Genomic DNA, 15520 nt, shown 5'->3' on the forward strand with positions numbered 1-15520 from the left:
GAGAATGAACTTGCAGGAGCGAGTCACTGCTTTGATGTTTGCAGAGAACGACAGGGTGTTGTCCAGGGTCACGCCAAGGTTCTTTGCACTCTGAGATAGGGACTCCGTGAATGTCCTGAGGATGTCCCTTGTTACCTGGGGTTACCGTATAGTCCAGGACAGGATTAAAATCTACACCGTTTCTAAGTGGCATACAGTAGCGTAAACTGTACATTTGCCATTTTAGTAATTTAGCAGACGCTCTTATCCAGAGCGATTTACAGTTAGTGTATTCATCTTAAAATTCAGTAGCTAGTGGGAGAACCACATATCTCAGTCATAGTAAGTACATTTTTCCTCAGTGAAGTATCATTCCGCAAAGTCATTGATAGTAGGCAGGAAAAAGTCAAGTGGAAGTGTTACTGTAGTTCTGGGGGTGATTATTTAAGAGACTTTTTGAAGATGTAGGGTTTCAGATGTTTTCGGAAGATGGGCAGGGATTCTGCTGTCCTAGCTTCAGAGGGAAACTGGTTCCACCATTGGGGTGCCAGGACAGAGAAGAGTTTGACTAGGCTGAGCGGGAGCTGCCCTCCCGTAGGCCAAGAGACCAGAGGTGACAGAATGGCGTACTCGGGTTGGGGTGTAGGGTTTGAGCACAGCCTGAAGGTAGGGCGGGGCAGTTCCACTTGCTGCTCCGTAGGCTAGTACCATGGTCTTGAAGTGGGCGTGAGCTTCGACTGGAAGCCAGTGGAGTGTGCGGAGGAATGGGTTGACATGGGAGAACTTGGGAAGGTTGAACACCAGTCGGGCTGCGGCATTCTGGATAAGTTGCAGTAGTGTGATGGCACAAGTGAGGAGCCCAGCCAATGGCAAGTGCCTGGATTAGTTCCTTCTCCGCTTCCTGTGTGAGGTAGGGTCATACTCTATGGATGTTGTAGAGAATGAACCTGCAGGAGTGAGTCACTGCTTTGATGTTTGCAGAGAACGACAGGGTGTTGTCTAGGGTCACGCCAAGGTTCTTTGCACTCTGAGTGAGACACCGTGAAGTTGTCAACCGTGATGGAGAGGCCCTGTAGCGGCCAGGCCTTCCCCGGGAGGAAGAGCAACTCCGTCTTGATGAGGTTGAGCTTGAGGTGGTGGGCCGACATCCAGGCTGAGATATCTGCCAGGCACGCAGAGATGTGTCTCTACACTTGGGTGTCAGAAGGGGGAGAAAAATAGTTGAGTGTCATCTGCATAGCAATGATAGGAGACGGTGCGTGGGTAAAATCACTGGGAAAGCCAAGCCAGAAAAAATGTACAAATTACAACCTACTTGTTGTGACAATTGTGTTGTTTGCTCTGTAACCTGTTAGTTCATATACCTTGTGACCGTGCATTCAGAAAGTATTCAGACCCCTTGACTTTTTCCACATGTTCCAACCTTAATCTAAAATGGATTAAATTGTTGTTTCCCCTCATCAATCTACACACAACACCCTGTAATGACAAAGCAAAAACAGGTTTTTCGAAAATGTTGCTAATTTATTACAAATAAAAAACTTAAATATAACATTTACATGAGTATTCAGAACGTTTACTCAGTACTTTGTTGAAGCACCTTAGGCAGCGATTACTGCCTCCAGTCTTCTTGGGTATAATGCTACAAGCTTGGCACAACAGTTTTTGGGGAATTTATCCCATTCTTCTCTGCAGATCCTCTCAAGCTCTGTCAGGTTCGATGGGGAGTGTCGCTGCACAGCTATTTTCAGGTCTCTCCGGAGATGTTCGATCGGGTTCAAGTCCAGGCTCTGGCTGGGCCACTCAAGGACATTCAGAGACTTGTCCCGAAGCCAGTCCTGCGTTGTCTTGGCTGTGTGCTTAGGGTCATTGTCCTATTGGAAGGTGAACCTTCACCCCAGCCCCAAGTCCTGAGCGTTCTGGAGCAGGTTTTCATCAAGGATCTCTATGTACTTGGTTCCGTTCATCTTACTCTCGATCCTGACTAGTCTCCCAGTCCCTGCCGCTGAAAAACATCCCCACAGCATGATGCTGCCAACATCATGCTTCACCGTAAGGATGGTACCAGATAGTTAAATCCTGGTTTCATCAGACCTGAGAATCTTATTTCTCATGGTCTGAGAGTCCTTTGAGTGCCTTTTGGCAAACTCCAAACTCCATGTGCCTTATACTGAGGAGTGGCTTCTGCCTGGCCACACAAGGCCTGATTGGTGGAGTGCTGCAGAGATGGTTGTCCTTCTGGAAGGTTCTCCCATCTCCAAAAAGGAACTCTGGAGCTCTGTCAGAGTGACCAAAGGCTCTTCTCCCCCGACTGCTCAGTTTGGCCGGGCGACCAGCTATAGGAAGAGTCTTGGTGGTTCCAAACTTCTTCCATTTAAGAATGATGAGGACACTGTGCTCTTGGGGACGTTCAATGCTGCAGACATTTTTTGGTACCCTCCCCTGTGCCTTGACACAATCCTGTCTCGGCGCTCTACAGACAATTCCTTCGACCTCATGTTAACTGTGGGACCTTATATAGACAGGTCTGTGCCTTTCCAAATCATGTTCAAGCAATTGAATTTACCACAGGTGGACTCCAATCAAGTTGTAGAAACATCTCAAGGATGATCAATGGAAACAGGATGCACCTGAGCTCAATTTCGAGTCTCATAGCAAAGGGTCTGAATACTTATGTAAATAAGGTATCTGTTTTTTATTTATTTTTATGTGCAAAAATGTCCAAAAACCTGTTTTCACTTTGTCATTATGGGGTGTTGTGTATAGATTGATGCAATTAATTTAGTACATGTTAAACTAATGTGGAAAAACGGAAGGGGTCTGAATACTTTCTGAATGCACTGTATAGGCCTAAGGACAAGAAAATAAGAAGAAACAGTGGCAGAATAAATTCAATCACACCTTTTTGTTTTAATCACAAAACCGGAGAACAATCTCTGTCCGGTGAAGTCCAGAAAGCATATGATGTGGCTGTCCATGGTCTGATTTCAAATCTGCCCCTGAACAAGGCAGTTAATCAAATCAAATTTTATTAATCACATGTGCCGAATACAGTGAGTAGACCTTAAAATGAAATGCTTACTTACGAGCCCCTAACCAAAAATGCAGTTTAAAAAAATACGGCTCAGAAAAAGAAAAAAAAGTAATAAGTAATTAAAGAGCAACAGTAAAATAACAATAGTGAGACAATATACAGGGGGGCACCGGTAATGGATGAATATGCGGGGGCACCGGTTAGTTGAGGTAATATGTATATTTACAGTTGAAGTCGGAAGTTTACATACACTTAGGTTGGAGTCATTAAAACACGTTTTTCAACCACTCCACAAATTTCTTGTTAACAAACTATAGTTTTGGCAAGTCGGTTAGGACATCTACTTTGTGCAGGACACAAGTAATCTTTCCAAAAATTGTTTACAGACAGATTATTTCACTTACAATTCACTGTATCACAATTCCAGTGGGTCAGAAGTTTACATACACTAAGTTGATTGTGCATTTAAACAGCTTGGAAAATTCCAGAAAATTATGTCAAGGCTTTAGATGCTTCTGATAGGCTAATCGACATCATTTGAGTCAATTGGAGGTGTGTGTACCTGTGGATGTATTTCAAGGACTACCTTCAAACTCAGTGCCTCTTTGCTTGACATCATGGGAAAATCAAAAGAAATCAGCCAAGACCTCAGAAAAAAATTGTAGACCACCACAAGACTGGTTCATCCTTGGGAGTGATTTCCAAATGCCTGAAAGTACCACGTTCATCTGTACAAACAACAGTACCGAAGTATAAACACCCTGGGACAACGCAGCCGTCATACCGCTCAGGAAGGACACGCGAAAATTGCAAATCAATCCCAGAACAACAGCAAAGGACCTTGAGAAGATGCTGGAGGAAACAGGTACAAAAGTATCTATATCCACAGTAAAACGAGTCCTATATCGACATAACCTGAAAGGCCGCTCAGCAAGGAAGAAGCCACTGCTCCAAAACCGCCATAAAAAAGCCAGACTATGGTTCGCAACTGCACATGGGTACAAAGATCGTACTTTTTGGAGAAATGTCAACTGGTCTGATGAAACAAAAATAGAATTGTTTGGCCATAATGACCATCGTTATGTTTAGAGGAAAAAGGGGGATGCTTGCAAGCCGAAGATCACCATCCCAACCGTGAAGCACGGGGGTGGCAGCATCATGTTGTGGGGGTGGTTTCCTGCAGGAGGGACTTGTGCACTTCACAAAATAGATGGCATCATGAGGACAGAAAATTATGTGGATATATTGAAGCAACATCTCAAGACAGCAGGAAGTTAAAGCTTGGTTGCAAAAGGGTCTTACAAATGGACAATGACCCCAAGCATACTTCCAAAGTTGTGGCAAAATGGCTTAAGGACAACAAAGTCAATGTATTGGAGTGGCCATCACAAAACCTGACCTCAATCCCATAGAACATTTGTGGGCAGAACTGAAAAAGCGTGTGCGAGCAAGAAGGGCTACAAACCTGACTCAGTTACACCAGCTCTGTTAGGAGGAATGGGCCAAAATTCACCCAACTTATTGTGGGAAGCTTGTGGAAGGCTACCCGAAATGTTTGACCCAAGTTAAACAAATGAAAGGCAATGCTACGAAATACTAATTGAGTGTATGTAAACTTATGACACGCTGGGAATGTGATGAAAGAAATAAAAGCTTTAATAAGTCACTCTCTCTACTATTATTCTGACATTTCACATTCTTAAAATAAAGTGGTGATCCTAATTGACCTAAGACAGTGAATCTTTACTAGGATTAAATATCAGGAATTGTGGAAAACTGAGTTTAAATGTATTTGGCTAAGGTGTATGTAAACTTCCGACTTCAGCTGTAGGTAGAGTTATTAAAGTGATGATAACAACAGAGAGTAGCAGCGGTGTAAAAGATCGGGGGGGGGGGGGCAATGCAAATAGTCTGGGTAGCCATTTGATTAGGTCTTCAGGAGTCTTATGGCTTGGGGTAGAAGCTGTTTAGAAGCCTCTCGGACCTAGACTTGGCGCACCGGTACTGCTTGCCATGCGGTAGCAGAGAGAACAGTCTATGACTAAGGTGGCTTTAGTCTTTGACAATTTTTAGGGCCATCCTCTAACACCGCCTGGTGTAGAGGTCTTGGATGGCAGGGAGCTTGGCCCCAGTGATGTACAGGGCCGTTCACACTCTGTAGTGCCTTGCGGTCGGAGGCCGAGCAGTTGCCATACCAGGCAGTGATGCAACCAGTCAGGATGCTCTCAATGGTGCAGCTGTCGAACCTTTTGAGGATCTTAGGGCCCATGACAAATCTTTTCAATCTCCTGAGGGGGAATAGGTTTTGTCATGCCCTCTTCACAACTGTCTTGGTGTGCTTGGACCATGTTAGTTAATTGGTGATGTGGACACCAAGGAACTTGAAGCTCTCAACCTGCTCCACTGCAGCCCCGTCGATGAGAACAGGGGTGCTCGGTCCTCTTTTTCCTGTAGTCCACAATCATCTCTTTTGTCTTGATCACATTGAGGGAGAGGTTGTTGTCCTGGCACCACACAGCAAGGTCTCTGACCTCCTCCCTATAGGCTGTCTCGTCATTGTTGGTGATCAGGCCTACCACTGTTGTGTCATCGCCAAACTTAATGATGGTGTTGGAGTCGTGCCTGGCCGTGCAGTCATGAGTGAACAGGGAGTACAGGAGGGGGCTGAGCACGCACCCCTGAGGGGCCCCTGTGTTGAGGATCAGCGTGGCGGATGTGTTGTTACCTACCCTTACCACTTGGGGGCGGCCCATCAGGAAGTCCAGGATCCAGTTGCAGAGGGAGGTATTTAGTCCCAGGGGCCTTAGCTTATTAATGAGCTTTGAGGGCACTATGGTGTTGAACGCTGAGCTGTAGTTAATGAACAGCATTCTCACAATGGTGTTCCTTTTGTCCAGGTGGTAAAGGGCAGTGTGGAGTGCAATAGAGATTGCATCATCTGTGGATCTGTTGGGGCGGTATGCAAATTGGAGTAGGTCTAGGGTTTCTGGGATAATGGTGTTGATGTGAGCCATGACCAGCCTTTCAAAGCATTTCTTGGCTACAGATGTGAGTGCTACGGGTTGGTAGTCATTTAGGCAGGTTACCTTAGTGTTCTTGAGCACAGGCACTATGGTTGTCTGCTTAAAACATGTTGGTATTACAGACTCGGACAGGGAGAGGTTGAAAATGTCAGTGAAGACACTTGCCAGTTGGTCAGCGCATGCTCGCAGTACACATCCTGGTAATCCGTCTGGCCCTGAGGCCTTGTGTGTGTGCTTTGGTGCAATTAGAAAAAACATGTTGACACCCTACTTGTAGAGAAACGCCAATGGTATCCTCCTCTCCTTCATGTTGACGAAACAGTCTATCAATTTCCCCACATATCCTCTCCACGTCACTTGGTAGGAGCAGCCTGCCAGGTATTATGCAATCCAATAGTGTGCAGAGCCTGAGACGCCCAGCCCAGACAGGGTTAGAGGAGGTTGAATACAGTAGCGGCTATTGCAGATTTATGTGGAGAGATGACTAGAGGAATAGGAGCTATGACTAATCTGACAGACAACTTCGTGGCTTCCTGTTTTGAGTATTTTCAATCGCTAGTTCCTGTTTGATTCTATATGTACTATGGGCAACTAAAGTGTCAGTGCATTCCCACTGGGCACAGACTTCCGTTCAATGTTTAGTTTTTATTTACATTTGGTTGAGTTGTCAACTATCCTGAATTCAATGAGAAATCAACAAAACATTTCACCTTGTCATTTGATTTAGGTTAAAAGTTGTGTGAATTTTTTTTCTCCAAATCCAATCAGTTTTCTACTTTGATTAAACATCATCACATTGATTCAACCATGTTTATGTCCAGTTGGTTAGCTTTCGGCCAATGATAACTCAGTACTGACCTGTGTTGCTGTTACATCAGTTTTCTAATGCTAATAGGTACAGGTATTTTAAGACCTAGTTTGCGTCTCTGAATAAGCTGAGTCTGTGATAGTAGCAGAATCCATCTCAAAAGTGACAGAGAAGGACATCTGCCTTTTCTCTGTAGTGAGGTAGCGCCACCATGTGGTAAGTGCTACCTCCCGTGTGGCTCAGTTGGTAGAGCATGGCGCTTGCAATACCAGGGTTGTGGGTTCAATTCCCACGGGGGACCATTGGCGATGAATGGGAGTCACTCTTGAATGCTAAATTACATAAATGTAAACAATGGATGATAAAAGTGAATAGTGGCATACTTAAACTGTAAGTCATTTTGGCATTTGATGTAGTAGAATTCACTCATCTTTTCCAACTCTCGTGTTTGACAACAGCTGATAATTAGATCAATTGACGTGCTGTACCAAAATGAATAAACGGTGGGAGTCATCGCAAATCGGCCATTAGATGAAGCATTCGGAGTACTATTTTAGACATTTCAGATACTATATAATGTTCTTTTTTTTTTTGCATACTATTTAGTACAGTAGAATGGGTATTCAGACACGACCACTGTCTCCATATCAAATCTATTCACCATCTATAATATCTAGCATTGACTAATTCACATCATGATAGATACCATTAATATCACAAGAAATCACACACACACACACAAATACATAGCTTGACAATGTATTCTGTTATCTCATTATGTAATCAAATCTGTTCAGCAAAACAAACAATGCATATGCATAACAGTTACAGTTTTCACCAAATAAATTCAGTTTAGTAACTACCACAACCTTTTTTTAAAACAATGTTTTAACCGCTTTTTTGGTTCAATCTTGAACTAAATCTCAATAACAATGTCTGTTGGCTCAATATGGGGGGAGCTGATATGCCCCCCAGTAGGTATTCTCTTCCCCATACCTAAAACTATTATTCTTGGATGTTATCTCAAGGCTGAGACTGTTACCTTGTTGGAGCTTAACCATCCTGGACATGAATACAGTGCCCTCTTTCTCTCCGTGATACACAGCTTCACTCAGTTTCCTCTGCTGGGTCTTATTTTGAATTCCATTTTTGAACAGAGTCACCTTCCTCTTCTCCTCTCGCCCGGTGCGCCTAGTGAAGGTGACCTGGACATAGAAGTAGTAGAAGCCTTCAGATGTGACGTAGACAGAGTTGTCGCGGAGGACGAGGGAGCAAGAGCCACAGACGGGGACATTATGGTCATTCTCCCAAGATAATGTTCCTTTTCATGAGACAGAAGGAAAGAAGAGAGAATAAAATAAAATATTAAAACGCTTTACATCATATAAATGGGTTAATATACACTACATGACCAAAAGTATGCGGACACCTGCTCGTCGAACATCTCATTCCAAAATCATGGGCATTAATATGGAGTTGGTACCCCCTTTGCTGCTATAACAGCCTCCACTCATCTGGGAAGGCTTTCCACTAGATGTTGGAACATTACTGCGGGGACTTGCTTCCAGTCAGCCACAAGAGCATTAGTGAGGTTGGGCACTGACGTTGGGCGATTAGACCTGGCTTGCAGTCGGCGTTTCAATTAATCCCAAAGGTGTTCGAAGGGCTCTGTGCAGGCCAGTCAAGTTCTTCCACAACGATCTTGACAAACCATTTCTGTATGGACCTCGCTTTGTGTACGTGGGCATTGTCATACTGAAACAGGCAGTTTGGAACTTGGAAGTGAGTGTTGCAACCAAGGACAGACAATTTTTACGCGCAGCACGCTTCAGCACTCAGTGGTCCCGTTCTGTGAGCTTGTGAGGCCTACCACTTCGCGGCTGAACCGTTGTTGCTCCTAGACGTTTCCACTTCACAATAACATCACTTACAGTTGATCGAGGCAGCTCTAGCAGGGCAGAAATGGAACTGACTTGTTGAAAAGGTGGCATCCTATGACGGTGCCACGTTGAAAGACACTGAGCTTTTCAGTAAGGCCATTCTACTGTCAATGTTTGTCTATGGAGATTGCATGGCTGTGTGCTCTATTTTATACACCTGTCAGCAACGGTGTGGCTGAAATAGCCGAATCCATTCATTTTAAGGGGTGTCCACATACACTACATATACAAAAGTATGTTTGAACAGACAGGTGGCAAAATACTGAATAACTACACTTTCAATACCCCTTTAAAAACTCTGTATACAGTGCCTTCGGAAAGTATTCAGACCCCTTGACTTTTCCACATTTTGTTACGTTACAGCCTTATTCTAAAATAGATTATAATAATTTTTTCCTCAGCAAGCTACACACAATACCCCATAATGACAAAGCAAAAACAGATATCTACAAACAGATACCTTATTTATATAAGTATTCAGACCCTTTGCTATGAGACTCGAAATTGAACTCAGGTGCATCCTGTTTCCATTGATCATCCTTGAGATGTTTCTACAACTTGATTGGAGTCCACCTGTGGTAAATTCAATTGATTGGACATGATTTGGAAAGGCACAGACCTGTCTAAATAAGGTCTCACAGTTGAAAGTGCATGTCAGAGCAAAAACTAAGCCATGAGGTGAAACGAATTGTCCATAGAGCTTCGAGACAGGATTGTGTTGAGGCACATATCTGGAGAAGGGTACCAAAGAATTTCTGCAGCATTGAAGGTCCACAAGAACACAGTGGCTTCCATCATACTTAAATGGAAGAAGTTTGGAACCACCAAGACTCTTCCTAGAGGGAGAACCTTCCAGAAGGACAACCATCTCTGCAGCACTCCACCACATGACAGCCCGCTTGGAGTTTGCCAAAAGGCACCTAAAGATTCTCAGACCATGAGAAACAAGATTCTCTGGTCTGATTAAACCAAGACTGAACTCTTTGGCCTGAATTCCAAGCGTCACATCTGGAGGAAACCTGGCACCATCCCTACGGTGAAGCATGGTGGTGGCAGCATCATGCTGTGGGGATGTTTTTCAGCAGCAAGGACTGCAAGACTAGTCAGGATTGAGGAAAAGATGAACGGAGCAAAGTACACAGAGATCCTTGATGAAAACCTGCTCCAGAGTGCTCAGGACCTCAGACTGGGGTGAAGGTTCACCTTCCAACAGGACAATGACCCTAAGCACACAGCCAAGACAACGCATGAGTGGCTTTGGGACAAGTCTCTGAATGTCCAGCCAGAGCCTGGACTTGAACCCGATCAAACATCTCTGGAGAGACCTGAAAATAGCTCTGCAGCAATGCTCCCGATCCAACTTGACAGAGCTTGAGAGGAACTGCAGAGAATGGGAGAATGGGGGGGGGGGGGGGTATACACCTACCCTCACAATAGCTTAATGTTTAATGAATATTGAATATTTGCATAATGTTTTCAATACATAAATATCATTTTCTGATTAATAAAGATGCATAACATATTGTTGATAAGAGACATACAATTACGTTGGACTGTGTAGTAATATGTTCTGCTCATGTTAGTAAGCATGTTATATATCTCGGCCCTCCCACCCCTACGGGAGGGCAGCTCCCGCTCAGCCCAGTCCAAGCTCTTCTCTGTCCTGGCACCCCAGTGGTGGACCCAGCTTGCCCCTGAAGCTAGGACATCCTGCCCATCTTCCGAAAACATCTGAAACCCTACCTCTTCAAACAGTATCTTAAATAATCCTCCTCCAAACAGACAAATAATGGCGCAGTACAACAGTGATGTGCAGAACGGCATCTCGGAACGCATAACTCGTCGATCGTTGTCACAGATGGGCTATTGCAGCAAACGACAACACTGGGTTCCACTCCTATCAGCTAAAAACAAGAAGAAGTTGCTCCAGTGGGCACGCGATCACCACTTGACAATTGAGGAGTGGAAAAACATTGCCTGGAACGTGACAGCGAGTTCAGTTTAATTGAGTGGCCTGCGCAGTCCCCAGACCTCAACCCAATAGATCGTCTTCGTGATGAGATGGAACGGGCGGTTGGCAGCATGAATGTACGTACCACCATCCAATCTGCAGCCACTGTGTGATACCATTGCTTCAGCATGGACCAACATGTCTGTGGAATGTTTCCGACACCTTGCAGAATGCCCCGAATAATTCAGGCTGTTCTGGAGGCAAAGGGGGGTCCGATCCGGTACTACATGGTGTACCTAATAAACGGACAGTTGAGTGTATAGAAATATAAGGTTTATCACAACCATTGTGTCAAATATGTTAGATCAGTTGTACAACCTGAGTGTGTACAGGGCCCTAGTCTTGTTTAGTGTAACTGACAAGTTCAGACAGGCAGCAGAAGATCCAATGTTACCTCATGCGTTAAATGAATTTAGGATGCAAAAATGACACTGCAACAAGCATGGAATGTTAGGCCCAAAAGTCCTTACCTATAATCTAGGAAAAGAAGTGTTTAGCTTACCCATGGTCAGCTGGATATAGGAGAGATGGGGAGCTGGAAAGCAAAAAAAGCCCATTAATTTTCCTGTTTTGATCTATCTTGTAACGTTTACGTGTTACTCTCTGCTTGTGCAATCTTATAATGCCATCTTTCTCCAGAAAATGCATCAATGACCTGAATTCTATTGCACACAGCGCATTGTTTAAATAATCCGAAATGGAAATAGCAATGCTTTACTTACCCTTTGATGAATTCAATTGAGCCAAAAAACTGCCGTCTGCAAAAGAAAAATAATATTTAAAGTCACTGTCATATATATATATGGGTCCATCATATTGCCTATCAATGTCATATGACTTTAAATATATATATATATATATATATATATATATATATATATATATATATATATATATATTATTATTTTTTTTTTTATTATTATTTTTTATCCCAGCCCCTGTCCCGCCGGAGGCCTTTTGCTTTTTGGTTGGCCGTCATTGTAAATAAGAATGTGTTCTTATCTGACTTGCCTATTTAAATAAAGGTTAAATGAAAAAAAAATACTGTTGTCGAATGTCTAATATGGGATAGGAATGATATTACAGTGCCTTGGTCAATATTATTACTTACAGAACAGAAAAAACAACTATTAATGTCAGTATGTGTAACCCAGTAGAACTTACTTGTAGGGTGCTGGTTTTCCTCCTTTGATTCAGGTAAATGACTCTTGGAGAGAGAAATTACATAGTGACACCTTGAGATCATCATCATCAGTCTACCCTTATGTATCATCATCATCATCATATCGGAGTCTAGCTATCACTGATGATAATTGGACATACCTTGTCAGGTGAGTTTATTTTCACTGTTGTGAGAACTGCGACCATAATCCCCATAGCGACTGTGAGAAACCCGCACCACACATGTAGCAGCAGGTATCTGGAGGTGTGCTGTTGGCTCTTCATCCTCTGGAAAACACACACGTACCACAAACCACTGAGAGCCGTCCCAATTCACTCCCTACCACTTCCCATCGGCCCTAATCCTTATCTAATCCAACGTTTGCCGATCTGAAGGGTCTAGAATAGATATAAACAGGCGGGTTGTAGATCTTCCACCATAGGCCACTGCTTGAGTCTGAGCACCTCAACATAAGTCACAGGTTCCCTTCTGAATAACATTTAGTTTAGATTATACCCCACTCTGGGATTTCACCAATATAGATTATTCCCCTCTTGAACCACAATGCTACCCTATGTGCATTGTGGTTTGCTACTTATATTGGCTCAAACAATAACATCGGTGGCTGTAAATGTGATATATGAACTCACTACCAGAGAAATACACTAAATAATTTGTAGTAAACTTGCAGAGAGTGGTATGTACTGTGTGACAAAACATTACGGCTGTCACGCAGTGTACTCTGGTATGTTCAGTTGGACATGAATGCATCAGTCACAGTGACTAAGAATAGTCAAGATAATAATAATCATTTTGGGGGTGGGGGGGGTTGTTTATATTTGTCCTGTTACACACTTGTACAAGATACAAGTAATTGTGAAGGTATGCATATTGAGTGAGAGAATGATCTGGCAATGATCAATTTGACCGCATCACCTGTCATATGGTATAGGACATGAGACTGGGTCCATCATATTGCCTATCACAGTCTCATTATTGAAAATACCACTAAATATTCATACAACAACCACCGTTTTTGGACCAAATATAACTGTGGAGCCATTAGACTATTACTGTGTGATGATCAAATCGGACATTACTGTTATCACCAAGTGATTTTACATTGTGTCACATTTTCCTCATCCAAACATCCTATAATTAAGTCTAAGATTAGGAATTTCACATGATGAAAAATGATTGCAAATACAATGGACCACTGTCCACAATTCTGTGTTACCACAATTTACATATACATCATTAATAAATGAGTAGCTTGATATGAATAAAATGAAACACAACGACCAGGATCTCAACTCACCTAGTGTGTCTTGTGTTGTCCTTGTACAAACAAATCTGTCTGCTGCCTACCATGCTGCATTTCAGAGACATGTTCATTAGACAGGGTTTCCCCCCTTCCACTGGAGTTGAGGTTTGATGCGATGGAGTTTTTTTTCTTCACTGTGAGTTGTGGTTGGAAAGAAAGGAGGGAGTGAAAGCAAAGCATCATGGACTAAACAACCACCTCAAAGTGGACTTTGGTCACATTGAATTAGCAACTGATGATGTCATATTCTTCTATGAAAATGTATTTAAGCCTGGTCCAAGATCTGTTTATGCTTATGCCTACTCCATTGTCAAGCCAGGCAGGAGTTGGCAAAAGAGCAGTAACAGATTGTCACCCAGGCTATGATTTATTTGATTTCCCCTCTGTGTCGATAACATGTTTTTTTTTTATGACAACAAAAAATGAATTTAAACAATCAATAAAACCAGGTATTTTATCCATTATTTGATGAAATACTGTAGATAGTATTGTAAAGTCACTTTTTGACAGCACCCCTTTTGATATCAACGAAACCTGTCATCCATGTTGGCCAGTGTGTGCTCAGAAAGTGACTTTTAGACCTGAATGCCAAAACATTAAATAGATAAAAGGTGATCAAAGTTGACATATATTTTTTATACCCCACCATACCATCACTGGAAACGACAAATGGTTGAGATTGATATCATTTAAAAGCTTACAAACAGGGGTGTCAACCTATTCAATAATTTCTTGTCATTTTCTAACCGTATATGTCAATTATCTAAAAATGTGTCAACTCAGATTTTTTCATATTCAGATAGATTATGTAAATAGGGTCTAAACTACAACCTGAGGTTTTTGTGTTGTGCCCACCATCGGTTGAGACACAACATGCTCTTGAATACAGGGTGGGTGTCATGTTTTGGCTGATAAATGTACTAAAATGGGAATACAATTTTCAACTTTCAAATGGTGCAAAAAGATGGTCGAAAGTTCACACACCGGAGAATAAAAATAAAATAACATTTTATTTGTCACATATGCCAAATACAACAGGTGTAGAACTTACAGTGAAATGCTTACTTACAAGCCCTTAACCTTAACCAATGCAGTTAAGAAAAATACCTAAAAATGTTTTTATAAAAGTAACAATTAAAGAGCAGCAGTAAAATAACAATAGAGAGGCTATATACAGGGGGTACCGGTTAGTCGAGGTAATATGTACATGTAGGTAGATAATAACAGAGAGTAGCAGCAGTGTAAAGGGGGGGGGGGGGGGAGCAATGCAAATAGTTTGGGTAGCCTTTTGATTAGATGTTCAGGAGTCTTATGGCGTGGGGGTAGAAGCTGTTTAGAAGCCTCTTGAACCTAGACTTGGCGCACCGGTACTGCTTGCCGTGCGATAGCAGAGAGAACAGTCTATGACTAGGGTGGCTTTAGTCTTTGACAATTTTTAGGGCCATCCTCTAACACCGCCTGGTGTAGAGGTCCTGGATGGCAGGACGCTTTTCCCGGTGATGTACTGGGCCGTTCGCACTACCCTCTGTAGTTCCTTGCGGTCGGAGGCCAAGCAGTTGCCATACCAGGCAATGATGCAACCCGTCAGGATACTCTCGATGGTGCAGCTGTAGAACCTTTTGAGGATCTGAGGACCCATGCCAAATCTTTTCAGACTCCTGAGGGGGAATAGGTTTTGTCGTGCCCTCTTCACGACTGTCTTGGTGTGCTTGGACCGTGTTAGTTTGTTGGTGATGTGGACACCAAGAAACTTGAAGCTCTCAACCTGCTCCACTACAGCTCCGTCGATGAGAATGGTGGTGTGCTCGGTTCTCCTTTTTCTTGTAGTCCACAATCATCTCCTTTGTCTTGAATGGGAATATATTTTTTAAATGATACTGTCAATCTTCCATAGGAAACCTATTGAAATCATAGAACTATAGATAATAGAATAGAAATGTAAGTTTACATTCAACAGTTGGTGGACCGGTGACGATCTATGTAGTAGTAATTAGAAGTAAAAATGTCAATTCAATTAAAATATCAATGCTGTACCAGCTAAATTGCAGTGGTCTGAAGGGATATGTCCATTCTATGAATAATATTTATATGATTGAAATTACACCCATCCTGTATTCAAGAGCATGTTGTGTCTCAACTGATGGCGGGCACAACACAAGAACCTCAAACGTTTGAGTTTGAATGCATAAACTCAGATTTTTTTCCCCCCATAAATTGTAGCTTAGACCCAATTTTACAT

The 15520-nt window shown here is 42.8% G+C and overlaps 1 protein-coding gene across 1 annotated transcript; it reads right to left on the minus strand.

The window, feature by feature from the left end:
* Positions 1–7587: 7587 nt before the first annotated feature.
* Positions 7588–14068, minus strand: LOC123723743 (uncharacterized). The gene is made up of 6 exons (XM_045718404.2): positions 13276–14068; positions 12119–12244; positions 11960–12002; positions 11518–11553; positions 11298–11330; positions 7588–8165 (listed from the first exon to the last, which is right to left on the minus strand). Exons 2-6 carry the CDS (start codon positions 12239–12241, stop codon positions 7789–7791), a joined length of 612 nt encoding a protein of 203 aa, XP_045574360.2. The 5' UTR covers positions 12242–12244; positions 13276–14068; the 3' UTR covers positions 7588–7788.
* Between the last annotated feature and the right edge of the window lie 1452 nt (positions 14069–15520).

This window comes from Salmo salar, chromosome 05 (assembly GCF_965601325.2).
Source record: "Salmo salar chromosome 05, fSalSal1, whole genome shotgun sequence".
Lineage (NCBI taxonomy): Eukaryota > Metazoa > Chordata > Actinopteri > Salmoniformes > Salmonidae > Salmo > Salmo salar.